General features: G+C 41.3%; 1 protein-coding gene across 3 annotated transcripts in view; it reads right to left on the bottom strand.

Moving 5' to 3' along the window:
- Positions 1-26,603, bottom strand: part of LOC139265901 (arf-GAP with coiled-coil, ANK repeat and PH domain-containing protein 2-like) — a 174,191-nt gene that overhangs the window by 31,750 nt on the left and 115,838 nt on the right. For all 3 annotated transcript variants that reach the window (XR_011593649.1, XM_070883467.1, XM_070883468.1), the window contains exons 9-10: positions 21,515-21,589; positions 203-315 (exon numbers count right to left, since the gene is read on the bottom strand). Coding sequence is in view for 2 of the 3 variants with exons in the window: in XM_070883467.1 (XP_070739568.1) it covers positions 203-315; positions 21,515-21,589 (188 nt within the window). In the remaining variant the exon portion in view is untranslated. The remainder of the gene's footprint in view (positions 1-202; positions 316-21,514; positions 21,590-26,603) is intronic.

Raw genomic sequence — 26,603 nt, 5'->3', positions numbered from 1 at the left:
TGGTTGTGAAACATAATTTATGTTTTCATCAGTTAATGTAATGGACTCGTGACACTATTCCCATGTTTCTACTAACAAATGATAAACCATAGGTGTATACTGTATCAACGATTTTAATGTTAATCACATGCCCTTTACTGTACTGTGATTGCGTATCAACTGCAGAAGAGTATTTCATTCTAAAACCAAAGTCTAATCTTACCGGTTCCATGTTTTGAAGGCATTGCTGGCTCGTTTATATAAATATCCTTCCATGACTATGCCATTGGCAGCGTCGGTGTTAAATTCTATCTTGGGATCATCGCTGGAGAAGTCCTAAAGTATATGATTTTAAACCAAATATAAAAGCCACAATTACTTGACAGACAGGAAAGAAATTACATACGAAAGATAGTTTTAACTTAATATTTGAAGCATGGCCATCCTATAAAGCAGTAAAATTGTGTTGCTGGAACACAGAGTGAAATATTAGTTACCACAATAATCTCTCTCAACAGCAAATTTTGCTTTTCCAAGTTCTTAAAAGGATCAACATCGTCATGAGAGCAAACAACACTAGCTGGATTCTAACCATGGACTTCGATTTTATGTTAAGCAGAGTTGTTACTGAGGCATAATAGTTTTCAGTAAAGCGCTGTCTTGTGTGTGAAGTACTTGCTTTGTTTAGCTTCATTTTATTATTTTTTTTAAAATTTGTTTCCTTCCATCTGGCATCATAGTTACCCATACTGTGCAGCAAGAGTGTAACTGCTCTTCAAGCTGATGAGAGATAACACTTTCCCCAATTGATCTTGGCAAACTCTGCCAGCCATTCACATAAATGTTTCAGTCAGTCATACTAGCTACTGACACTGCCAATGGCATAGTAAAAGACCATGACATCTTTATCAGGTCTTTCCTCTAAGTATGTTTTTACCCCTATTACCAGCTATATTTTAAGTTAAAGAGCAGAGAGTATAACATCACACTTTGTCATTTCTTACTGCTCTGTGGCAGACAGGCTAAGTGTAGCACGTGGAACAACACAGATAGCAGTGTAAAACAAGCATAGGAAAATGATCTGCTACAAGTATGACTGGAACTTAGAAAGTAAAAATTTTTTAGTGACAACCTATTACTAGGAAATAATCCAAATATAATTCATTTTTGTTACTCTGAAAATAAAATTTATCCAATATGGAACTTATTTTTTTTGAATCCCCATAAGTTTTATGATATTAAGTAGCTTAACTATGTTCAGTATTTAACTTTCTAAACTAAAACATAATTTTCTATTCAAAGAAAATTGGTTTCAGTATCATAACTTAGTTGCTGCTTTGATCTGTTTTGTGCAAGATCAAATCATTCTATTTGAAGACTCCTTTCTGACTCACTTGTAAGCTGCAAAATCTTTTTTTAAATCTTAATAAACCCTGTAATCATGTTTCTATTATGCACCTTCTGTGGAATATAGCAACATTTCTCAAATAAATTGTCTTGTCTGGCACACATTTATTGGTTCACTGTGTAGTCTCCTTAGTTATTTTAACTATCCTTCCTTTTTCTTGCCAAATGGAGATTAAATAATTGCACACTAGTTTTATCAACAGCAGTGCTGCCTTTTTATTACACAAATGCTGCCAGCAATAAACAAGGCAGTGTACATCCCTATAGGACACAAGTACGAGTTCAACTTGTATTTTCTCCCCCATGGACACTGAAGGCACATTATTGTCATTGATTGTTACTTTTTTTTGTTCTTCTGCATTCATGCTGAGTATCAAGGAACGTCTATAGATAGAAAGCACACTTTTTGTATTATTGTCTGTATTTTGAAACTGGTCCTGTAACAAATGCTGTGAACCTCATGCCACCAGGAACCAAGGCAACCAGAATCAGTTTTTGAAGTGGTTGTGTAGAAAATCATTAAATGGCAATCAAATTTCTATTGCTGAAACAGTCATTCACACATTGGCCCGGAATTTATGGTCAGGATGGTGGCGAACTCGCAGCGTTTGCCTTCAATCCATCTTTGAAACTGACCGCATCTTCGGGATTTAGCGCATGTGGAAATCCCAAAGTTGTGGTCTGTCAATGACAGCTCCGAAACTGGCTGACCGCAAATTCCGGGCCAATATATTTAAATCTAAGGAACTGTGCTAAAGCGATAGATAAGAAGGGGAAGACAGAGTGCAAAAAACGTCAAGGGCTAGAGTGTGACAAATATGTTTGACAGAGACATGCACAGATTTAGAACAAATATGAAAACTGCAAATGCTGTAAATCTGAAAAAATGCTGTAAATACACAGCAGTTCACTCAGCATCTGTAAAGAGCAAAGATGAGCTATAAGTTTCAGGTGTGCACCTGAATCAAACTCTCAATGAAATCCATGAATTCAACTAGTGTGGCAACACAACATAGGAATCCTTATTTCTGGGTTCTTTCAAGCACAAGAACTCAAAGTATTTGGTGTAAGAGTAACATTTAAAATTGAACATTTTTGAAAGACTATAAACTGGAAATCACTCATGAACTTAATCTAAAATAATTTAGTTTTTGGAGATTTATAATCTCCCAGCGGGAGTCCGGGAATCGGTGGCAGCATCGAGGAGCCAGCAGGTGCAGGTACAGAAGGTAAACAAAGAAGTAGAAAGAAATCGAAAGGTGATGTCACAGCCAAGGAGGTAAATGATAGGTAAAAGAAAAAGAAAACTACTCACCAATCAGTAGGTAACCTTGATCATTGTTGTTGCCAAATTAAGTTAATCTAGGGGTTAAGTCATGGCAAGAGAACTCGGACACATGTTATGCTCCTCCTGTGTTATGTGGGAACTCAGGGACGCTTCCAGTGTCTCTGACGACTACATGTGCGGGAAGTGTATCCACCTGCAGCGCCTGACAGACCGCATTGCGGCACTGGAGCTGCGGGTGGATTTACTCTGGAGCATCCACGATGCTGAGGATGTCGTGAATAGCACGTTTAGTGAGTTGGTCACACCGCAGGTAAAGGGTACACAGCCAGATAGGGGATGGGTGGCCAACAGGAAGAGCAGTGGAAGGAAGGTAGTGCAGGGGTCCCCTGCGGTCATCCCCCTGCAAAACAGATACACCGCTTTGGGTACTGTTGAGGGGGATGACTCATCAGGGGAGAACAGCAGCAGCCAAGTTCAAGGCACCGTGAGTGGCTCTGCTGCACAGGAGGGGAGGAAAAAGAGTGGGAGAGCTATAGTGGTAGGGAATTCTATTGTAAGGGGAATAGACAGACGTTTCTGCGGCCGCAATAGAGACTCCAGAATGGTATGTTGCCTCCCTCGTGCAAGGGTCAAGAATGCCTCGGAGCAGGTGCAGGACATTTTGAAAGGGGAGGGTGAACAGCCAGTTGTCGTGGTGCATATAGGTACCAAAGATATAGGTAAAAAAATGGGATGAGGTCCTACAAGCTGAATTTAGGGAGCTAGGAGTTAAATTAAAAAGTAGGGTAGTAATCTCAGGATTGCTACCAGTGCCACGTGCTCGTCAGAGTAGGAATCGCAGATAGCTCAGATGAATACGTGGCTTGAGGAGTGGTGCAGAAGGGAGGGATTCAAATTCTTCGGACCTTGGAACCGGTTTTGGGGGAGGTGGGACCAGTACAAACCGGACAGTCTGCACCTGGGCAGGACCGGAACCAATGTCCTAGGGGAAGTGTTTGCTAGTGCTGTTGGGAAGGGGTTAAACTAATATGGCAGGGGGATGGGAACCTATGCAGGGAGACAGAGGGAAGTAGAATGGGAGCAGAAGCAAAAGATAGAAAGAAGAAAAGTAAAAGTGGAGGACAGAGAAACCCAAGGCAAAAATCAAAAAGGGCCACATTGCAGCAAAATTCTAAAAGGGCAAAGTGTTAAAGAGACAAACCTGAAAGCTCTGTGCCTCAATGCAAGGAGTATTCACAATAAGATGGACAAATTAACTGCATAGGCAGCAATTAATGAATATGATATAATTGGCACCAAGGTGACCAAGGCTGGGAACTCAACATCCAGGAGGTATTCAACATTCAGGAAGGATAGACAGAAAGGAAAAGGAGGTGGGGTAGTGTTGCTGGTTAAAGAGGAAATTAACGCAATAGTAAGGAAGGGCATTAGCTTGGATGATGTGGAATCTATATAGATAGAGCTGCGGAATTTCTAAAGGGCAGAAAATGCAAGTGGGAGTTGTGTACAGACCACCAAACAGTAGTAGTGAGGTTGGGGACAGCATCAAACAAGAAATTAGGGATGCGTGCAATAAAGGTACAGCAGTTATCATGGACGACTTTAATCGACATATAGATTGGGCTAACCAAACTGGTAGCAATATGATGGAGGAGGATTTCCTGGAGTGTATTAGGGATGGTTTTCTGGACCAATATGTTGAGGAACCAACTAGAGGGCTGGCCATCCTAGACTGGGTGATGTGTAATGAGAAAGGACTAATTAGCAATCTTGTTGTGCGAGGCCCCTTGGCGAAGAGTAACCATAATATGGTAGAATTTCTTATTAAGATGGAGTGACACAGTTAATTCAGAAACTAGAGTCCTGAACTTAAGGAAAGGTAACTTCGGTGGTATGAGACGTGGATTGGCTAGAATAGACTGACAGATGATACTTTAGAGGGTTGACAGTGGATAGGCAATGGCAAACAGTTAAAGATCACATGGATGAACTTCAACAATTGTACATCCTGTCTGGAGTAAAAATAAAACGGGGAAGGTGGCTCAACCGTGGCTAACAAGGGAAATTAAGGATAGTGTTAAATCCAAGGAAGAGGCATATAAATTGGCCAGAAAAAGCAGCAAACCTGAGGACTGGGAGAAATTTAGAATTCAGAGGAGGACAAAGGGTTTAATTAGGAGGGGATAAATAGAGTATGAGAGGAAGCTTGCTGGGAACATAAAAACTGACTGCAAAAGCTTCTATAGATATGTGAGGAGAAAATGATTAGTGAAGACAAACGTAGGTGAATTTATAATGGGGAACAAAGAAATGGCAGACCAGTTGAACAAATACTTTGGTTCTGTCTTCACGAAGGAGGAACTGAAGGATATCCTTATTAGGCGGGAAATTGTGTTCGGGAAATTGATGGGATTGAAGGCCGATAAATCCCTGGGGCCTGATTGGGATGCATCCCAGAGTACTTAAGGAAGTGGCCCTAGAAATAGTGGATGCATTGGTGATCATTTTCCAACAGTCTATCAACTCTGGATCAGTTCCTATGAACTTGAGGGTAGCTAATGTAGCACCACTTTTTTAAAAAAGGAGGGAGAGAAAACGGGTAATTATAGACCGGTTAGCCTGACATCAGTAGTGGGGAAAATGTTGGAATCAATTATTAAAGATGAAATAACAGTGCATTTGGAAAGCAGTGACAGGATCGGTCCAAGTCAACATGGATTTATGAAAGGGAAATTATGCTTGACAAATCTTCTGGAATTTTTTGAGGATGTAACTGGTAGAGTGGACAAGAGAGAACCAGTGGATGTGGTGTATTTGGACTTTCAAAAGGCTTTTGACAAGGACCCACACAAGAGATTGGTGTGCAAAATTAAAGCACATGGTATTGGGGGTAATGTACTGATGTGGGATAGAGAAGTGGTTGGCAGACAGGAAGCAGAGAGTTGGGATAAACTAGTCTTTTCAGAATGGCAGGCAGTGACTAGTGGGGTGCCGCAGGGCTCAGTGCTGGGACCCCAGCTCTTTACAATATACATTAATGATTTAGATTAAGGAATTGAGTGTAATATCTCCAAGTTTGCAGATTACACTAAACTGGGTGGCGGTGTGAGCTGTGAGGAGGATGCTAAGAGGCTGCAGGCTGACTTGGACAGGTTAGGTGAGTGGGCAAATGCATGGCAGATGCAGTATAATGTGGATAAATGTGAGGTTATCCACTTTGGGGGCAAAAACACAAAGGCAGATTTATCTGAATGGTGCAGATTAGGAAAAGGTGCAACGAGACCTGGGTGTCATGGTACATCAGTGATTGAAAGTTGGCATGCAGGTACAGCAGGCGGTGAAGGCGGCAAATGGTATGTTGGTCTTCATAGCTAGGGGTTTTGAGTATGGGAGCAGGGAGGTCTTACTGCCGTTGTACAGGGCCTTGGTGAGGCCTCACCTGGAATATTGTGTTCAGTTGTGGTCTCTTAATCTGAGGAAGGACGTTCCTGCTATTGAGGGAGTGCAGCGAAGGTTCACCAGACTGATTCCCGGGATGGCAGGACTGACCCATGAGAAGAGACTGGATCGACTGGGTCTTTATTCACTGGAGTTTAAAAGGATGAGAGGGGATCTCATAGAAACATATAAAATTCTGATGGGACTGGACAAGTTAAGGAAGAATGTTCCCGATGTTGGGGGAAGTCCAGAACAAGGGGACACAATCTAAGGATAAGGGGTAAGCCATTTAGGACTGAGATGAGGAGAAACTTCTTCACTCAGAGTTGTTGACCTGTGGAATTCCCTACCGCAGTGTTGTTGATGTCAGTTCGTTGGATATAGTCGAAAGGAAGTTAGTTGTGGCCTTTACAGCTAAAGGGATCAAGGGGTATGGAGAGAAAGCAGGAAAGGGGTACTGAGGTGAATGATCAGCCATGATCTTATTGAATGGTGGTGCAGGCGCTAAGGGCTGAATGGCCTACTCCTGCACCTATTTTCTATGTTTCTATGTATTTTTGGGTACATGTGACTGGAAGAGATTGCGGAAGTAGGGTGGGGTAATAGCATGGACAGGTTTCAAGTGTGGGCCTTGCAGTTAATTGCTGTATTACTGAGAGCAAGAGGAGGCTTGCATGGATTGGGGATGATGGCATTGCAGAACTTTGTGCTGAAGAATTGTGGCATTCTGAGCAAGTTGCAGTTTATGGAGGGTGGCTGCCTAATTAGAAGAGCATGAGAGAATGCGACATGATGAAGGTATCTATTAGCATTTCAGCAGCGAGGGTGGAAGTGGTTGAAGATGCAAAGATGGAATAAAGCAGCATTGGTTCTAGGACAGAGGAAAAGGGAAGCTGAGCTCAGGTCAAGCATTACGCAAGTGTTGTGCATCGTCATACTAAGCCTGAGGGAGTAGCTGAAGAGTTTGGATGGGAATCAAGACCACAGGCATTTAAGTGCTAGTGGGAGACAAAGAAGATGACTTCAGTTTTGCTGAATATGTTGGGAGAAAACTTTGGCTTCTCCAGGTCTTAATTTAGACAGGTAGTTGAGCAGTTAACAGCCATGGGATTGATGGAGAAGTTTGAGAAGTAAAGCTAGATGTCATTGTGACATGTAGAAGCTGACCCACGCTTTAACATATTACCAAATAGTACAGAAATGATGGACAAGGGTCTGGAAGGAACCAAGACAGTGCAAGGAAAGGGGAGAAACTGTTGCAGGAGACTCGAGATCTTCATTGCAAAAAGGTATGACCATAATCAGGAGAGAGCAGTGTCATGGAGGTGAACTGCAGAGATGACAATGGAGGGAGATACAATAACTTTGAAAGAGGATAGAACGGCAGTGGGGAGGCTCAGAAAGATAAATGGGTGCAACAAATTACAGTCACAGTCATACAGGATGCTCTTTATAACCTTAGTGCAGTAACAGAAGTCAATTTGAGGGTCTTGAACAAGGAGCAGTGGGAGTTGGGTTGTGAAGCAGAAATGCAATCAATCCAACACTCAAGTTAGAGATAGAGAACAGAAAGACAGTTGTTTTTTTTATGTGGAGGGATTGAAGGAGGTGGGAAATGTGCATATTGACAAAGGAAAATCAGATTGTTGACGTCAGCAAGCATGAGGCTGAGAAGCAAAAATTGGTTGGTTAGGAGGTGGGATGCAAGGGGATCGAAGGTGCATGAATGAGTCAAGTATATTCAGGACTGACAGTTCAACTCCACATAAAAATAGCCCTTTGAAATATTGAACAGGAATTTAATATTGCAGGGGGAAATACTTTCAGCCATGAATATTGTAGAATGAGCCTGTTCTCACATGGAACATCAATATTCTTGGGAGAAAATAGCCAAAATTAAAATTGTTGCCAGTTTTTGGCATTCGCATATGGATCGTAGAGTCAAAAAATATATTATAGTCCCATTTAATCCTAACCATGGCTTCATGACTATTTCACAAGATCCTTTGGTACTCTCGAAACATAATACATTTAATCAATCATTAAAAACTTTTAGGGATGTTAGTCACACCATTGGCCCAATGCCCATTGCCTAAAGTGCTAACATACTCTGTTCTAAATAATGTAGCATTTCCTCCATAAAGCAGGCAAGGTCAAGCAAGAATGGACTATATGGGTAAGGTTGGGGTAATGATTTTACATCCCTTGAACTAACTGGCCTCCTTTTGCTGGAAAAAAAAAGCAAATTTACAATTGCATCTGCTATGTAGAATTTGCATCTCTGTCAGACCTCGGAGGTTAAGAATTCAGGCAGGGTTAACTATAGCCCTGGACAGATTTCTGGGTAGAACTTTACAGTTTGGACTGTATCTGGTGTCAGAGCATACAGATGGAGTTAAATTTCTGTAGTCTCAAATGATAGATCAAGAAAAGCTTTGATACGATGAAAGGTTATCGACATAAAATGTTAACTCAGTTTCTCTCTCCAAAGATGCTGCTTGATCTGCTTAGTTTCTCCAGCATTTTCTATTTTTATTTTAAAATATTTGCTATTATAGCCATGCAAAATGACCTACTATAGCCCAGAGCTGAAAATGCACTTGAAAAACACACAAACCTTTAAAACTAGTGAGTTTTCCTTTGTGACAAAAACTGACTGAAAAAAAGGTACTTACTAAATTGAGGTCTATACGCTCTTTTTTAAATAACTACTGTTAAGCATAACATTCCTAAAAACAATAAACCAATTAAACTAAATAGGTGTTAATAAATACATTGAAGAACACAATTCATATTTTAAACTTAATGTGAAATCATTTCATGAATTAATGTAGCATTAGGTTGCTCATTACTCAATTGACATTGCAGAAGGGCTCAGTGTCTATTAATGTAAATTGAACCCGATTACATTACATGCAGTTTTAGTACAGTCATGTCATCTCTTCCATTCTGCTGAGAAAACTATTAAGCACCTGGTGACACTTATACACAACAGCTAGTTAGACAGCAATTCAAGACCTTGGATAAATATCCCATTTAAGATACCCAAAAATATATTGTAGTAGTCTTTGGTGAATAAAATTCATAAGCTAAAAGAATGTTATAGTGCACTATTAGTAGATGGAGTCAAATTTAATAGCTGCAAAATACCACCAATATATGGAGGAGCTGCATTTACCAAGCAAACCCAAATAAGCTACCGAAAGCAGTAATTGGAATTATCTGTAGATTTACAGAACATAAATCAAACCACTTGAAACATTTTATTAGCTTAAAATACCCATTTATATAAAAACACATTTCACAAAAAACTTACCATATATAATACGTAACGAAATCTGAAGAATCTCATTGTAATTGTCCCTTATAAATGACAAAGAACTATACTCCAATGAAACACAGCAATTTTTCTTTCACCAGAGTTAATAATACCACTGCCAATACAAACTGGCAGTCTATAAGCTCAGACTAAATACTCCATATTGATGATCAGCATATTCTTTTAAACCAGTCACTTCCTTTGAAACTCAGGTAATAATTATTCCTTCCATTCATAGCGCAAGTATCTAGTTATTTATCAAACAAGATGTCGATGGTGCTTGTCCCAATGCAGAAGGATCTAGATCGCGTTCTATAAGCTTCGACTCTTCCTTCAGAATGAAAGTAGTCAGCTGATGTCAGCCTGCTGATGTGATAGCAAACCCAGTGAGTTGTAAATGAATCTGCGCATTATGAAGCATTTTCATTTACTATTAAAACATGAGATTTTTTTATTTGTTATTAAAATGTCTCAAAAAGAAAAACACAAGCATAAGTTTAAATGTTTAAGTTAACTAAATTATGTAATTTGCCTTATGCTAGATGCAATTCATTCACATGAAATATTAAAGCATTCAGATAAATTTAATGAAAATGGTCTTATCAATCGCTCATGTTACATCTGTTTTGCCAGAAACACTTCAATAATATATAGCAGTAAACCGGATCACTTTGTTGGGTGTTGCAAAAAGGTTTTGAAATTATTTAGATCTAATACTACAACTTTATCATGATGCACCAGAGCACCACCTTTTAAACCCTGTACTGGCCTCCATATTACTTTGAATAAAATTTTCAAAACTAAATAAATTCCAGTTTCTCTCCATTATTCCTTCCCAAGATGTCCTGAATTGAACACTTTTACAAAAAAGGTAAAAAATAAACATGAGTATTTACAATATTTTACTTCCCATTCCTTTCTTAATGCTTCTAAACAAGCCGAGCCAATTTTAACCACTTGACATAAAATACATTACAATTCTGGTTTATCAATGGAAAAACAAAAAAATAATTCCTTTAGTATAAATACTTATTTTAAAAATTTCCTTTTCTGTGCAATTTTGTGCTCAAGATAAGGAATTTTAGCGATGAGAAATTCCCAAATTAGCATCAAATAGTCCCAAGTTAGGTATATCACGAGTAGATATCGAGATTCAGCACTAAACCAACAATTAGGGGTAGTTTCCATTGTAGGCACTGAAGTGACATTGCCCAAACTCATGTCCACTGTTATCATTCAATCTGCTCAAAGACCAACAGCATTTGTGAAGTGTATTCTTGTTCATTGTGTACCATTCATTCCAGCCTTTACTTGAATCCAGTGTGCTTATATCATATGATTAAAATAAAATAAACTAACAGCTGATTCAATATCCACAGATCAAAAAGTCCAACTACTGTGAAGCTTACTTTTGAAAAATACATATATTTTTATTTAAACAGATTTTAGGGGCCAAGTTTCGGCCTGAGTTGCTCCTGTTTTTTTGGAATGGAGTATCTTAGAAATTGCAATTCTCGGCATTTAGTTTGCTCCAGTTCGAGTCAGTTAGAACAGTTTCAGTTTGGAACCAATTTAATTTCCCCAAAAGTGGGCATGTCCGGCCACTTACGCCCGTTTTGAAAGTTTAGGCAGTGAAAACTTACTCTAAACTAACTTAGAATGGAGTAAGTGTAGATTTTTGTACGCTCAGAAAAACCTTGTCTACACTTGGAAAATCAGGCGTAGGTTACAAATCAGGTGTAGGGAATTGGGGGGGGGGGGGGTTTAAAAGGGAAGTTTACAAACATTAAACACTTCAGTTTTACAAATAAAGAGCCATCAATAATAAATACATCAATAAATCAAAAAAAATAATAAAAAAATGTTTTAAAAATAAATAAAATATTTTCTACTTACCGACTGCAGCACCGGGAGCCCCCTCTGTGTGTCTCTATCTCTCTGTCTGTCTGTGTCTCTATCTCTGTGTGCGTCTCTCACTCTCTGTCAGTGTCTGTGTTTCGGGGGGGGAGGGGAAGGGGAATGGGGGGGGGGGGGGGGGGGAGGGGAAGGGAAGGAGAATGGGGGGGGGAGGGGAAGGGAAGGAGAATGGGGGGGGGGAGGGGAAGGGGAATGGGGGGGGAGAAAGGAGAATGGGGGGGGAGGGGAAGGAGAATGGGGGGGGGAGGGGAAGGAGAATGGGGGGGGGAGGGGAAGGAGAATGGGGGGGGGAGGGGAAGGAGAATGGGGGGGGGAGGGGAAGGAGAATGGGGGGGGGAGGGGAAGGAGAATGGGGGGGGGGAGGGGAAGGAGAATGGGGGGGGGGAGGGGAAGGAGAATGGGGGGGGGAGGGGAAGGAGAATGGGGGGGGAGGGGAAGGAGAATGGGGGGGGAGGGGAAGGAGAATGGGGGGGGGGGAAGGAGAATGGGGGGGGAGGGGAAGGAGAATGGGGGGGGGGAGGGGAAGGAGAAGGAGAATGGGGGGGGTGGAGGGGAAGGAGAATTGGGGGGGGGGGGTAGGGGAAGGAGAATGGAGGCGTGGTAAGGGAAGGGAAGGAGAATGGGGGGGTGGGGGAGGGGAAGGAGAATTGGGGAGGGTGGGGGAGGGGAAGGAGAAGGGGGGGGGGGGGAGGGAGACTGAATAGGCCGGGCCCAAGACTTCGGGCGGGGCCCGTCCTCAGCACCGGATTTACAAGTAGGTGGCGTCGGGTCAGGTTGGGTCCAGGGACGCAAGCTTCGGTCCGGTCGATGGGAGCGCGGGTCGGATCAGGTGGGTGCGGAGGGAGGTCAGGTCTGGTCCGGGGAGCGCGGGTCGGTGTCCGGGGGGGGGGGGGGGGGGGGGGGGGGAGGTCAGTTCGGGTGTGGGGGGGGGGAACGCGCGGGTCGGGTCGGTGTCGGGTGGGAGAGCGGGAGTCGAGTCGGTTCGGGTCCGGTCGAGGGAAGTAGGAGCTAGGCGTGGGAAGCAGCCTTATCCATGCAGCCCCAGTGAGGCCATGCGGCCAGGGCTAGGGGCTGCGTACTTCGGGCCCCTCCCACACAGTTTTGGGCACCTGGAGCTACTGCACATGCGCGCCCACTGTAGCGCGCACGTGCAGAGGTCCTGGCACTGTTTTCAGCGCAGAGACCTGGCTCCGCCCCCACAACTCGGGCTGCGCCGCGCCCAGCTCCAGAGGACCTGCAGGGAGCCGGAGAATAGGTAAGGTTTTTTTTTTAGGCGCACTTTGTGGCGCGAAAAATGGCGTCCAGGTCCGGGCTGCGCCATTCTAGGCCCTTAAAAACTCCAGTATAATCCTGCTGCATGCAAGGGAATATTCTCATGATTTTAGATGAGGTTCAACTACTATTTTTCCCCCCAATACATTATAAAACTAATGCTTTCAAAACTGTCCAACTTCTGCAGATTGCTAGTTGCAAACATAAGTGGCTGCTATCAAAGGAAAATATTTTTATACATGGTTATTGAGAAATCAGGGTCCAGGACCAATGGCTCTTAATGCAGGACAGCAGGTCTGAATAGAAAGTAGTGATTACAAATAGCCAGATGGATTAGATTAGGCTAAGGGAAGAGAGCAGAAAGAATATATGAAACACTTAAAGATACGGACACATCTTTGTAGGACCAATAGTATTACTACTTCAGATGTCCCTAAATGATCTACCACCATTAGTATACATATATATATGTATGTATGGTAACTTACCTGAAGAGCAGCCTAAGATCAGCATTTAAGAAAAAGGAAGAAAGAAAACCCATTATTGACTATTTTACAAATAACAGAATACCAGTTGACAACTGCATAAATTGCACATAATTTTAAACATAAGTATTATATCCATTAGAAGGAACTTGAAGGCAGGGCAGTAGTCAAATGAAAAGCAAGACTGCAGAACAGAGTTGCAAAGTGAGAAAAAAATGATCATCTACCAGAAAAAAATGTAAATGTACTTTGTAAAAGGCAAGATAATTTCATAACAAGTCTAGGACCCAGAATCTTGAGAAATGTTATGCAAAATACCTCAGTACTTAAATCATGATTTTATAACAAAACAAAAGGAGGCTACTCCTGTGATGGTTACATGGGTAAATGTATTGTATGGTGTAGTCCCCTCACCATACAAACCAGAAGTTCCCAGGTTTTCCTTCTGATGAGTTAATTAATCTCAGCTGTAGCAAGAACAAGTTACAGTTCAGAGTAGGAATTTCTGGACTTGGTATAAAAATGTATTATGATTCTTGCTACAGACCGATGCTGGTGAGGTCAGGATCAGGACTGATTGCACAGCCTCATTATCTCTCAAACAGTTGCATCGCCTGCTGATAGTCTGAGTCAATCATAAAGAATGACTATACGGACACCACCACAGGGCTGCTGATTCCCATATCCCACGAGTCAGCACTCTAAGAGGGGAGTGGTAAAGGAAGAATACACAAGCAAGCAAAAATAGATTAAAGCTGTTGGTTCAAATTGCTAGTGATACAGAGTGCAAGCAACTCAGGGGTAAGCCATTTTTTCAAGACTTTTTGAACCATAGATTGCATTCCCTTCTCATTACGTAAATTCATCACACTACGAATATGTTGCCCAGACAATTGTGGGGGGGGGGGAGGAGGGGAGGGTTTATTCATTCATGCGATGTGGCGAAGGTACTCCCAGAGTGTTGTTAGAGAGGCAGTTTCAGGATTTTGACCCAGCGACGATGAAGGAACGGCGATATATTTCCAAGTCAGAATGGTGTGAGACATGGAGGTGGTTGTGCTCCCAAGCATCTGCTGCCTTGTCCTTCTAGGTGGTAGAGGTCACAGGTTTGGAAGGTGCAGTTGAAGGAGCCTTGGTGAGCTTCTGCAGTACATTTTGTAGATGGCACACACTGCAGCCATGGTGCGCCGGTGGTGGAGGGAGTAAATGTTTAAGGTGGTGGATGGGGTGCCGATCAAGCAGGCTGCTGTGTCCTGGATGCTGTTCCGCTTCGAGTGTTGTTGGAGCAGCACTCACCAAGGCAAGTGGAGAGAATTCCATCACACTCCTGACTTATGCCTTGTAGATGGTAGTCAGGTGGAGTCACTCACCACACTTTACAAATAAACCTGCTTTTGTAGATACAGTATTTTTATGTGGCTGGTCCAGTTAAGTTTCTGGTCAATGGTGACCCCCTAGGATGTTGATGGTGGGGGATTTGATGATGGTAATCCAGTTGAATGTCATGGGAAGGTGATTAGACTCTCTCTTGTTGGAGACAATCATTGCCTGGCACTTGTGTGGCGTGAATATTACTTGCCACTTATCAGCACAAGCTTGAATGTTGTCCAGGTCTTGCTGCATGCAGGCATAGGCTGCTTCATTATCTGAGGGGTTGCAAGTGGATCCGAACACACTGCAATCATCAGCGGATATCCCCACTTCTGACCATGTGATGAAGTAAAGGTCATTGATGAAGCAGCTGAAAATGGTTTGGCTTAGGATACTGCCCTGAGGTACTCCTGCAGTGATGTCCTGGGGCTGAGATGATTGGCCTCAGACAACCACAAACATCTTCCTTTGTGCTAGGTGTGACTAGACATTTTATTTTTACTAAGGCTTCTTGATGTCACACTCAGTCAAATGTTGCCTTGATCTCCAGGGCAGTCACTCTCACCTCATCACTGGAATTCAACTCTTTTATCCACGTTTAGAACAAGGCTGTAATGAGGTCTGGAGCGGAGTGGTGCGAGCGGAACCTAAACTGAGTATTGATGAGCAGGTTATTGGTGAATAAGTGCCACTTGTTGATACCGTCAACGACTTCTTCAATCACTTTGCCGAGAGAGATGGGGCGGTAATTTGCCAAATTGGATTTGTCCTGCTTTTTGTGGACGGAACATACCCAAGTAATTTTTCACTTTGTCAGATAGATGCCAGTGTTGTGGCTGTACTGGAATAGCCTCATCCTGAGGTGTGGCTAGTTCTGGAGCACAAGTCTTCAGCATTGCAGCCGGGATGCTGTCAGGGTCAATAGCATTTGCTATATCTAGTGCCCTCAGCCATTTCTTGATATCACATGGCGTGAATCAAATTGGCTGAAGGCTGGGTTCTATGATGGTGGGGATCTCAGGAGTAGGCCGAGATGGATCATTCTCTCATCACTTCTGGCTGAAGTTGGTTGCAAGCGCTTCAGCCTTGTCTGTTGCACTCAGTCATCATGGAGGATGGGGATGTTCATGGAGCCTCCTCCTCCTCCCTCCATTAGTTGTTTAATTGACCAACACTATCCACAAAATGGTTGCAGCACTCCCTCAGTCCATTCACGACGATGTGGCAGGACTGCAGAGCTTTGATCTGATCCTCTGGTTGTGGGATCACTTAGGGCCCTCTATAGCATGCTGCTTCCGCTGTTCAGTATGCATGTAGTCCTGTTTTGCAGCTTCACCAGTTTGGCACCTCACTTTTTTAGGTACACCTGGTGCTGTACCTGGCATGCTCTTCTACACTCTGCATTGAACCAGGGTTGGTCCCCTGGCTTTGTGGTATGATGGAGTAAGGGATAGAGGGTTATTCCAGGCCATGAGAGGTTACAGATTGTGGTAGAATACAATTCTGCGACTGCTGACAGCCCACAGTGCCCAACAGATTCGCAGTTTTGAGCAGCCAGATCTGTTCTGAATCTATCCTGTGTCAGCTGTGGCTCAGTGGGTCACACAGTTGTCCGAGTCAGAAGTTTGTGGGTTCAATTTCCACTTGAGCACATAAATCTAGGCCGACACTCCAGTGCAGTGCTGAGGCAGTCCTGCACTGCCAGAGGTGCTGTCTTTAAGATGAGATGTTAAACCGAGGCCTCGTCTGCACTCTCAGGTAGACATAAAAGATCCCATGGCACTATTTCGAAAAAGACTAGGGACGTTATCCCCAGTGTCCTGGTCAATATTTATCCCTCAATCACCATAACAAAAACAGGTTATCTGGTCATTAATAAACAATCTCCTAGTAAAAGGATCCCCTTGGAATAGGTGATCATACCATGGTTGAATTTCAAATTCAGATGGAGGGTGAGAAAGTTGGATCTCAAACCAGCGTACTAAGCTTAAATATAGGAGACTATGAAGGTATGAGGGCAGAGTTGGGTAATATTTTTATTAAAGTGAAGTACAAATGTTTGTTAAAGTTTTGAACAATATATTTTACATTATAACTGAATCATTTACATTATTTGTTCCATTATTAACACAACTTTTGAAGTAAACAAGAATCATTTCCATAATTTGTTCCATTAACACAACATTACGGAACAGGTACCAACAATAAACGGTCCATTTGGAATAGTTGCCGCTGAACCTTCAGGAGCAAAGCATTCATGAATGAGCTGCTGGCGCAAGGCCCGAGCAATCATTAAATGGGCACAGCGGCCCACCCTCCTCCGGGTTCAGGTAGCATGGTTGCCTCGTCCTCCTCCTCGTCATTATCAGCCTCTCACACCTCAGGTGGGTCTTCCACTACCAGCTGCTGCTGCCTCATAATGGCTAAGTTATGCAGCATGCAGCACACAACAGTGAACGGACAGACAATCTCGGGGGAGTATTGCAAGCAGCCTCCGGAATGGTGCAGGCATCGGAAACGCTGCTTCAAGATGCCAAAGGTCCCCTCTATTATGCTGCGTGTCGCAACGTGTGACTTGTATTATTCCCGGTCAGCTTCCATCCGGATTATGCGTAGGGGCGTCATGAGCCAGGTGGCGAGGCCAGCTCTGCCCTTCTGGCGACTGCTGAAACATGGCAGATATAATGCTCTCGCATAGGATGAACACATGATGAGTGCTCCCAGGGTATCTTGCATCAACTGACATATGATATGATGCATGTCGTCATACACCAGCTGCACATTTACGGAGTGGAAGCCTTTTCTGTTCCTGTACATCTCGGGATCCTCCAAAGGTGCTCGCAAGGTGATGTGGGTACAATCAATGCAGCCCTGTACCTTCGGGAAGCCAGCAATCCTGGAGAAGCCCACAGCCCTGTCACACATTGCCTGGGCAGTCATGGAGAACTTTATATAGCCATTCCTTCGGGCATATAGTGCAGCAATCACCTAGCGAATGCAGATATGTGTTGCATGTTGAAAAATGGAGCACACATTCCCAGTTGTGGCCTGAAACGATCCAGATGCATAAAATGAAAGTGCAGCTCTACCTTCACTTCAACTGACAAAGCAATCCTCCTGACGCTTCTCGGTTAGAGGTCTGCTTTTATTAACTCACAGATCTGTGTTACAATTTCTTTGCGGAAACACAGCCTTCTAACACAGTGTGCATCAGTCAGGTGCCGGTACGAACGCCTGTCTCGATATAACAGATGTGGGTAAGGCCTCCTGCCCATCACCATATGTGCTCTGAGGTTCCTCATGCGATGACGTTGAATCGATTGTCTCCTCCGCAGCACCATCATCATGCAGAAGGCTTGCACAAGGTATGGCATTGTCAGTATTGCCCCCATGATTAAATTGTACCCTTACAAAAAGCTCAAAACGGCAGGCAGGTTCTTTGTTCTCTCTCCGCAAGGTCGATGCCCTAGTATGGACCGCACCCAGGTCTGAGCAGGCGCAATGATCAGGAACCCCCCCCGGGCTTCATTTGATGCCTAGTGTAGGCTTCTCATGCCTTCCGTTCGCCATCCACAGCTCCCACCCCAGGGCTTCTTTTGAAGCTGAGCCCCGAGCCTGTGTCCGGGCAAGGGACCGATTCTGCCAAGCGATGCTCCAACCCTCGAGCCCGGTTTGGAGATGTTCGGTAGTGGCGTGTCACAGTTTTAAAAAAAAATGAAAACTTAAATAATTCCATTAAACTTTGATTTCCTGCGTTTTAATTTTTTTAAATGCAAGCTTGATTATGGATATGAGTGTTCTTGACTCCTTCCAAAACTTCCCATAAAAACAATAGCGTCTTTCTGCGACGATCTTTTAATGTGCGCTGGTTTTTCTTAAGTGCCTAGAAGGCTTTGGGAATGGTCACATACGCCATCCTAGGATAAATTTAAATTGGCTAAACTTCCACAATTGTGAAAAACTGGCATAGACATCAAGTTACGCACCCGATGATGCAAAAATACCTAAAAAAATTGTAACAGAGTTACGCTGGCGCACAAAGATTGGGGAAACATGGATTTTTTTTAATTTAGGCCAAAAAACTGGGGAAAACAGGCTAAGTGAGTGGGCAAACATTTGGCAGATGGAGTATAATGTTGGAAAGTGTGAGGTTATCTACTTTGGCAGGAAAATTAAAAAAGCTAATTATTTAAAATGGAGAGAGATTGCAAAATGCTGCAGTACAGCAGGACCTGGGGGTACTTGTGCATGATTCACAAAAGGATAGTATGCAGATACAGCAAGTAATCAGGACAGCAAATAGAATGTTGGCCTTTATTGCAAAGCGGATAGAGTATAAAAGCAGAGAAGTCCTGCTACAACTGTACAGAGTATTGGTGAGGCCACACCTAGAGTACTGCATACAGTTTTGGTATCCTTATTTAAGGAAGGATATACTTGCATTGGAGGCAGTTCAGAGAAGGTTCACTAGGTTGATTCCAGAGATGAAGGGGTTGACTTATGAAGAAAGGTTGAATAGGTTGGAGTTTAGAAGAATGAGAGGTGATCTTATTGAAACATATGATACTGAGGTAAACTTAGAGTGGATGTTTTCACTCGTTGGGGTATCTAGAACTAGGGGGCATAGTTTCAGAATAAGGGGTTGCCCATTTAAAACTGAGATGAGGAGGAATTTCTTCTCAAAGGGTTGTAAATCTGTGGAATTCTCTGCCCCAGACAGCTGCGGAGGCTGGGTCATGGAATATATTTAAGGTGGAGATAGATTTTTGAATGATAAGGAAGTGAAGGGTTATGGGGAACGGGCAGGGAAATGGAGCAGAGTCCAAGATCAGATCAGCCATGATCTTATTGAATGGCAGAGGAGGCTCAAGGGGCCAGATGGCCTGCTCCTGCTCTTATTTCTTATATTCTTATGTCCTCTGTGTGAAACTAGACCATCTTCCTCTTCCTACATGATGCAATGATGCCAAACTTTAAATCTATTTTTGCTCTGCCACAAGTGACATTGTGTTTTCACCGTCATGAGTGAAACCTCATGGTCAGATTTAGTTCTGTTTCTGATGACTTGGGTGTATTTCTTTTAAAATTCAGCATTTTTGCAAATCTGAAACTCAGAAGATGCAAACACAATGTACATTGCAAGCTTTCACAACCTTGAACAAGCTCACCAAACCCCTGCATTATTGAGGCACAAACACAGAATATTCTTCAGGAACAACCTAAATGTAATAGTTGGAAAATGAGCCTAAATGCATTCTCTATCTACAGAAGAGGAAGATAAAATTGGTACCTTTCAGCTGAAGTTTAATAAATTTCATGCTCATCACGATGAGGGACTTCAGTGCTGGGATGGAAAACGGTTCCTCCAAAAGGCACCCAATGTCAGCAACTAGCATTCCTATGTGAAGTACAACACAGCCAGCTCCCTTTACTCTGCCTAACAATTTGCTTTAACCTCAAGAGCACTACCGACTACACCAATATTATATGCTTCCATTTCCCACAAGAGCCATCTTCGTAAACTCTCCCACTGAGACCACTTATTTGGTACCAGTGTGCCAAATTAAGAGAAAGTTTGTGCTGTGGACACATACCCATTGGTGAAATTCCCAAACTCTTCTCAGATAGGATCTTACAAGGAAAGGAAGCATTCATCCATATAGGCTAGATTTCAACCTAAATCCTACAGATAAAGAGATAATGTAGTATCCACGACACCACATTGCCCTTCAACTGTTAAACTCAATGTTAATTACTGATGGAAAAATGAAGACCAGGAGATAATTATGTCCCACATAATCACTTTTCTAGCAAACGGTTATTTAAAAATCTCACACTGAAGCATTTTTACATAATGTCCTGTACATACTCATGTAGTGTGTGAATAGGAAAACAGACATGAGTGTTCTTGGTTTACATCACACAGCTTCATCTAGAACTATGGCACAATGTCTGTTTCCTGACTGATGTCAAGCCAGTTCAGCAGAAATGGAGTTTGAGAAGAAAATATTCGTTTGTAATTGATCTATTTTCAGACAAAATACACAGATGCTAATGTCATGAAAGGTATACTCCAGGGGCTTGAGATCCATGTTCTTTCTACACATCTAAGTTAAGTACTTGCCAGCCAAAGTAATATTCCCTTACAACTTAAGTCTGAACATTCTAGAGTCCTACACAAGAGGGTATTTAATCTTTCAAAACTGACTGGTTCGCCTGGTTGGACAAATGACACTGCAAATACAAAATTCAAGGGCTGTAGAAGGAATTGATTTCAAAACAAACAAGTGGATTACAGCACCACAGTGGGAAGAAGCAGGGTACAGCAGCAAAATAAAAGTGGCCATCATGTCAGGGCTATAACATTTTTTGGTTTCAAACCAAATAAATGGAATTTTCAGCCCTTGCAATGTCATGATGGTGAGAGACTTAACCACTGATATTGGTGAAATAGTCTATTCAGACTAAACAGGACAATATTCAAGATTTGTAGTCAGCATTTTGTATCTTGTCCATTTTAGTTTTAGTTTTAATAAATGGACCAAATGTTAGAATTTAAGTTTAGTATCAGCTTTCCAAAATACATTTTGAATATCGTAAAATTCTGCACTTTAGTTATTTTCAGAAAGTGAGATATGCATCTCACCAAAAATATTCTTTTCAAATGAAAAAAAACCTTCAATTAAGTAAATTGTAATCTATTTTTAGTGATACTGTCCATTTCAATGGGTTAAATAGCACGAGTGTCAGATTAATAGGACAAAAATCCAGTAATTCTCAAATGCTAATTTTTTGGGCCAGGAGCTGCCATTATAGTTAGTGCCCACACTGATAGATAACTGGAGTGATCATTGTAACACTGATTTCCATGCAATAGGCTGCACATATTAGAAAATATTGATTAAAGATTAGTATCTATGGATAAGGTTAACAACCATAAACAAAAGTAAGCATCTGAACAATGAAAAACATTTGAACTGTATCTCTAGATGTCGCGGGATGTTTGTACTATGCAAGATTCCCCATCTATCCACATACCTTCTGTTGAATTGTGGAGTGCTTTTGTTCCATATCTCGCTTCTCTTTAGCTGCATCCACAACTAATTGATCCAGCTGTTGAAACAGAACACTAAATCAAATATTTTGCTTATTTAAATTTCTAAATTATGACTTAATTTGACAATTATAAATATTCCTGCTCATTTTAGAAGTTCACAAAATAATGACAACATACATAATAAATGATAGATTTTGAGAAATATAGCATAAGTTCATTCTAACAGACTGTGTCATGATGTCTCTGACTATTTTTACAATTGATGAAATTGACAAGATCCCAGCAATTAAATATGTTCAGTTCTATTTATACTATAAAAAATAAATTTAGCATGATCTAATCATAATGGAATTAAATACCCCTATTTTACTATTTGTCCTCTGTAATGTTAAGGAAGCATCACACCTATGCTGGAAATTTTCAGCGATTCATTCTGATAGCTTGTGCGGAGGTCCAGTTGGTAGTTACGAGAACAGACATCTGCCCCTGATCCATATGGTATCTTAAATTCAGAATGGTTATATAGTTTTAAATGAATATCTGACTGTGGCATCAGACCAGTAGGAATCATTGTACATATAATCTACACACTGGCGATGGTGGCAATACTCTATCATTGTTGCCTGCGTAAGCAGCTAGGAATGCCTGACAGGATAAACTAGTGGCAGAGATGCTGATGCCTAGTGGTACTGCATCAATTAGGCAGAAGCAGTAGAAGTAGAAGCAAGTGTTCAAATAAAAGATTTCTTAACCATATTTCTGATCTAAAGGTAGTTACAAAGAAAAAAGGCTTTGCTGGCCAGTCTAACATTTTGGACATGGATTATTCTTTAACTAAAACAGAAAAACACATTCATTTTCTAGAAAGTATATCAATTTTATATGTAGAATTCAATTCACAAAAATATAAATATAGCTTTTCAACTTAAAATATTAAAACAAATTCATGGATAACTAAGAAATTATATTTCTGTCCAACAAGAAAAATTAAATAAATCAGTTTTCTCCTGCAATTCCCAAGTGCTCGCTTTGCTCTGATCTCAACATAGCGATCTGAGGTCATACGGAATGCAGGATAAAATATTAACCCCGAAGAGAAAGAACACATGAAAATCCAACACCTGCAGCAATTAACAGAGCAAGACTAGTAGAAACCTGTGAGTTAGTCTTCTAATTTCCTCAATGACAGGGTAAACAGAAGTGTATTTTACAAGGGCAGAGGGGAAAGAAAAAAGTAAGAGTGGGAAGGGAGAATTTTTCATTGCCAAAATTATTATGCAGACTAAATAATGACAACATATAGATTAAGCTGGGGAAAAGTAGCAAGTCAGATAACAATCCAATCCAATAAATATTGTATTATTTGCAAACCAATTTTAATGGTACTCGAGCTGTTTCTTCAATGTGTTGTAAACCTTATTTGCAGTTTAGTTTGAAAATTGCATGAACATGCAAAAAGGAAAAGATTGCAGCAGCACATAACAAAAATAAACTATTTTAATGAGAAATACAACAATTCAAGTTACTATAATCTTTCAGGAGGTAGATAATTCCAGAAACACTAAGAGTATGAGCATGTCCGCAGCGTCCTGGCCAATACTTAGCCCTTCAATGCTATCAAAACAGATTAGTTGGTCATTTACTTGATGGCAGTTTGCGGGGCCTTGTTATGCACAAATTGGCTGTCGTGTTTACTTAAATAGGAAAACTGATTAACATTTAAAAAATAATGTATTGGCTTTGATGTCCTTTCGGATGTCCTAAGCACATGAAAGGCACTACATAAATGCAAGTTCTATATTTATATAATGTATGCTGATCATGACCTGTTAGTGATTAGGGTCAAGCATTTGGAATTCAGCAAGTCAAATCTGAAACTAAATTGGAGATTATAAATCACAAAAACTTCAATTGACAATCTCAAGTCAAAACGTTCATCCCTCTGCAACAAGGCAGATTGTATACTTGTTTAACTAGGACACACTCTCGGCTAAAATAATCAACAGTTATTGCGTATTATATAATGGATTCATCCTGAAACAAAGCACAATACCAAGTCTAGCAGCTTCCCAGCAATTGTAAAGTGCAAATGTACAAATAAGCTGTGAAATAAGATTGGAAATGTTTGTAGGTTGGAAAGGAATTAGAATTTTTTTGAACCCCAGGAAGTCAGGATTTGGTCTCAATCTACCATTTGTGCAACATAAGGTCTAAATGGTTTTTACAGCATTTAAAGTAGAATTGACCATTTATAGTTAGCTTCAAAATAATGCTATTCATTCAAATTATAGAACATACTTGCTCTTCAACTTTTTAGTCCCAGTCTGACATGCAAGAGCATTTTATGAGTCATATTATAAAGTGCAAAATCATCTTTGAAGTTGACAAACAAATCTGACTGCAGTCCAATTATTTACAAGCAGTGACATCACTGCTGAATGAAACAGTCACATGATACCAGTCAATACAAACCAGATTAACTTCTCTTACTCTGATTTACAATACTCATTGGAAAAAAAACTCAGTAAAAATCCATTAGAATGACTGGATACTGGAAACTCAAACTGACATTTTTATTGCTAAAGAGTAATCTTTCCTCAAGTTAACAGCTCAATAGTTTCAGAAATTAATATTCTCAAATTTTTAAATACCGACAGAAAAAAGCAAACTTATTACATGATTCGACCATTATTTGTAATAACTATGACTATATGCCATCATAACTTAGAGAAAACTGTGCATAAGTGGGTATCTTAGTTATTTACTTCTGTATGGTAAGAACATGGAACTCTCTACCACAAGCAGTAGCTGAGGGAAATATCAGGTACATTTAAGGGGAAGCTAGATAAGCACGAGGGAAAAAGGAATAGAAGGATATGCTGATAGGGTTAGATGAAGGGTGGGAGGGGGCTCCTTTGGAACATAAACATCGACAGACCAGTTGTGCCGAATGGCCTGCTTCTGTGCTGTAGGTTCTATGTAATTCTACATAAAAGATGGCTTTGGGTAACTAAGTTTCACCTGAATTCCCTATTGGATTTCTTGATGGCACCTCGTTTTGGCCCACGTCCCCCCCCATCCTCCATACAAGTGGGAATATCTTCTCCATATCTATCCTTTCAAACCCCTCCATAATTTTAAAAGACCTCTATTGGGTCACCCCTCAGCCAAACTGGGCTGGAGAGGGGTTGGCAACAGTGATCATGGCTCAAGTCCTAAACTTTTCTTCGCAAAATTGAGTAAAAACTGAAATGATTAAAGCTTTTGCATCATGTGACACAAAAGTAAATGGGCCAGAAATGGAAGGAGACATTTGAAGGAGTGACTGAAAGCCTGATCGGGGCCCAGGAGAAGCGTGAGTTCGGGGCCAGGGGCAGCACGGGCCAGCCCACACTGCGATGTGTGTGCGCACTAGGTCCATGCAGCACAGCAGGTCTCCAGTCGTCTTGGATAACTCTTGCCATTGGACCAAGACCTAGCTCTGTCACACCCGTGTGCAACGGCCACCACAAGTTAAAAAAAATTCACACACAGGTATCTTCCACCCTTCAGGATGTAGTTCAGGACCTGGAATATTAGGTCCTTCATTGAAACACCTGTGAACTCATCCTTTTTTAGCGTGGAAGCAAGTCATCCTCGTTTCGAGAGACTGCCTATGATGATGACTTCTGTATACATACTGTGCGTCATTTATAAGGCTATAATGTCAACAAATAATATACTTCACTATTCTAATCTACTTACATCCAGTTGAAGCTGAACAATTGAACAATCTCGGAAACCTGTATTCAAACTGTTTAACATTGTGTGTTAACATTTGCATGATGAGCACTGAAACAGGAATGCACTTCAAGTAATTTTAAAATAGGCATCAATGACAGTTTTAATGTTACTGAAGTTCGCTTTTTCTACACAAAACTTGGTCATAGTTATTACAAATAATGGTTGAATCATTAAAAGTTAGACCTTTTTGGATTAGTTGTAACTGGGGTTTTCACCACATATTGCCTGTTAAACAAAGGTTATGGCCCTGAAAAAATAATTTTAATTTTGTGCAGTGTCAAATTTATCCATTTTAATAAAAATTAAAATTAAGAAACTTTCAAAAATTGTTTGAATTGCTTTTTAAAAAAAAAAAAAATTTGTTCATCTTTATTTCAGGCTTACCTTTTCCCATGCGAGAGCCCCAATCTTTGTTTTGCTCTCTAACATTTTTTTTAAGTTAGAATTTTAAGAGCTTACTCACTTCCTTGTTTGCTGTCTGAGACAATTCTGCGTGTTGATTGGCTGCTCAGACAGCTTGTTGATGTCAGAACAGCTTGCATCAGGGGATCCCCACTAAACTCCGCTGATTTGAATTGTGCATTGGAAAACCAAACGTTGACGCAGATAAAAAAAGACCTTTGTGCGAAGCTTACTTTCAGGCCAGCGGGGAATGCCTTTGCTTCGCCGCTGACCACAAATTCAGGGTCAATTTTTCTAAGACTGGAATAGACAGTGTTCCAGCTGACCGTTTATTTCAACTAATAGGTTGGCAGGACCAGGGGGCACAAATTTAAGTTGTATAAGGCTAGATCTAGGTTAGATGTCAGGAAGTGGTTCTTTTCACAGAGATTAGTAAATCTCTGGAACAAGCTGTCCTCTCATGTGGTGGATGCAGACGCACTGAATTCCTTCACGCAAAAGCTGGATTTGTTTCTGGCTGTGGTGGAGATGAACTCTTACAGAAGGTAGGTACTGCAGGGAATTTAATGGCCAGAGTGATCTCCTGGACTAGTTTCAATCGTCTAGATGGGTCGGAGAGGAATTTCCCAGATTTTTTCCTCAAAATTGCCTGTTTTTTAAAAAATCTGTTTTTTGCCTCTCTCAGGAGATCACGTTTTTCGAGTGGGGTGGAGTGTATAAGTTGTGATACACAAGGTATTGCAATTGGGTGGGACAGGTTCGATGGACCCAATGGTCTTTACCTGTCCATCATTGTTCGTATGTTCGTAAGACTCTTAAACTTTAAATAGGTGTCCACTGGTAAAATGTACTTCGTGATTTTTAAAAATACATAAATTAGGAAGA

This window comes from Pristiophorus japonicus, chromosome 6, assembly GCF_044704955.1.
Source record: "Pristiophorus japonicus isolate sPriJap1 chromosome 6, sPriJap1.hap1, whole genome shotgun sequence".
NCBI classification, from domain to species: domain Eukaryota; kingdom Metazoa; phylum Chordata; class Chondrichthyes; family Pristiophoridae; genus Pristiophorus; species Pristiophorus japonicus.
This window is presented reverse-complemented; position numbering and strand designations above follow the sequence as displayed.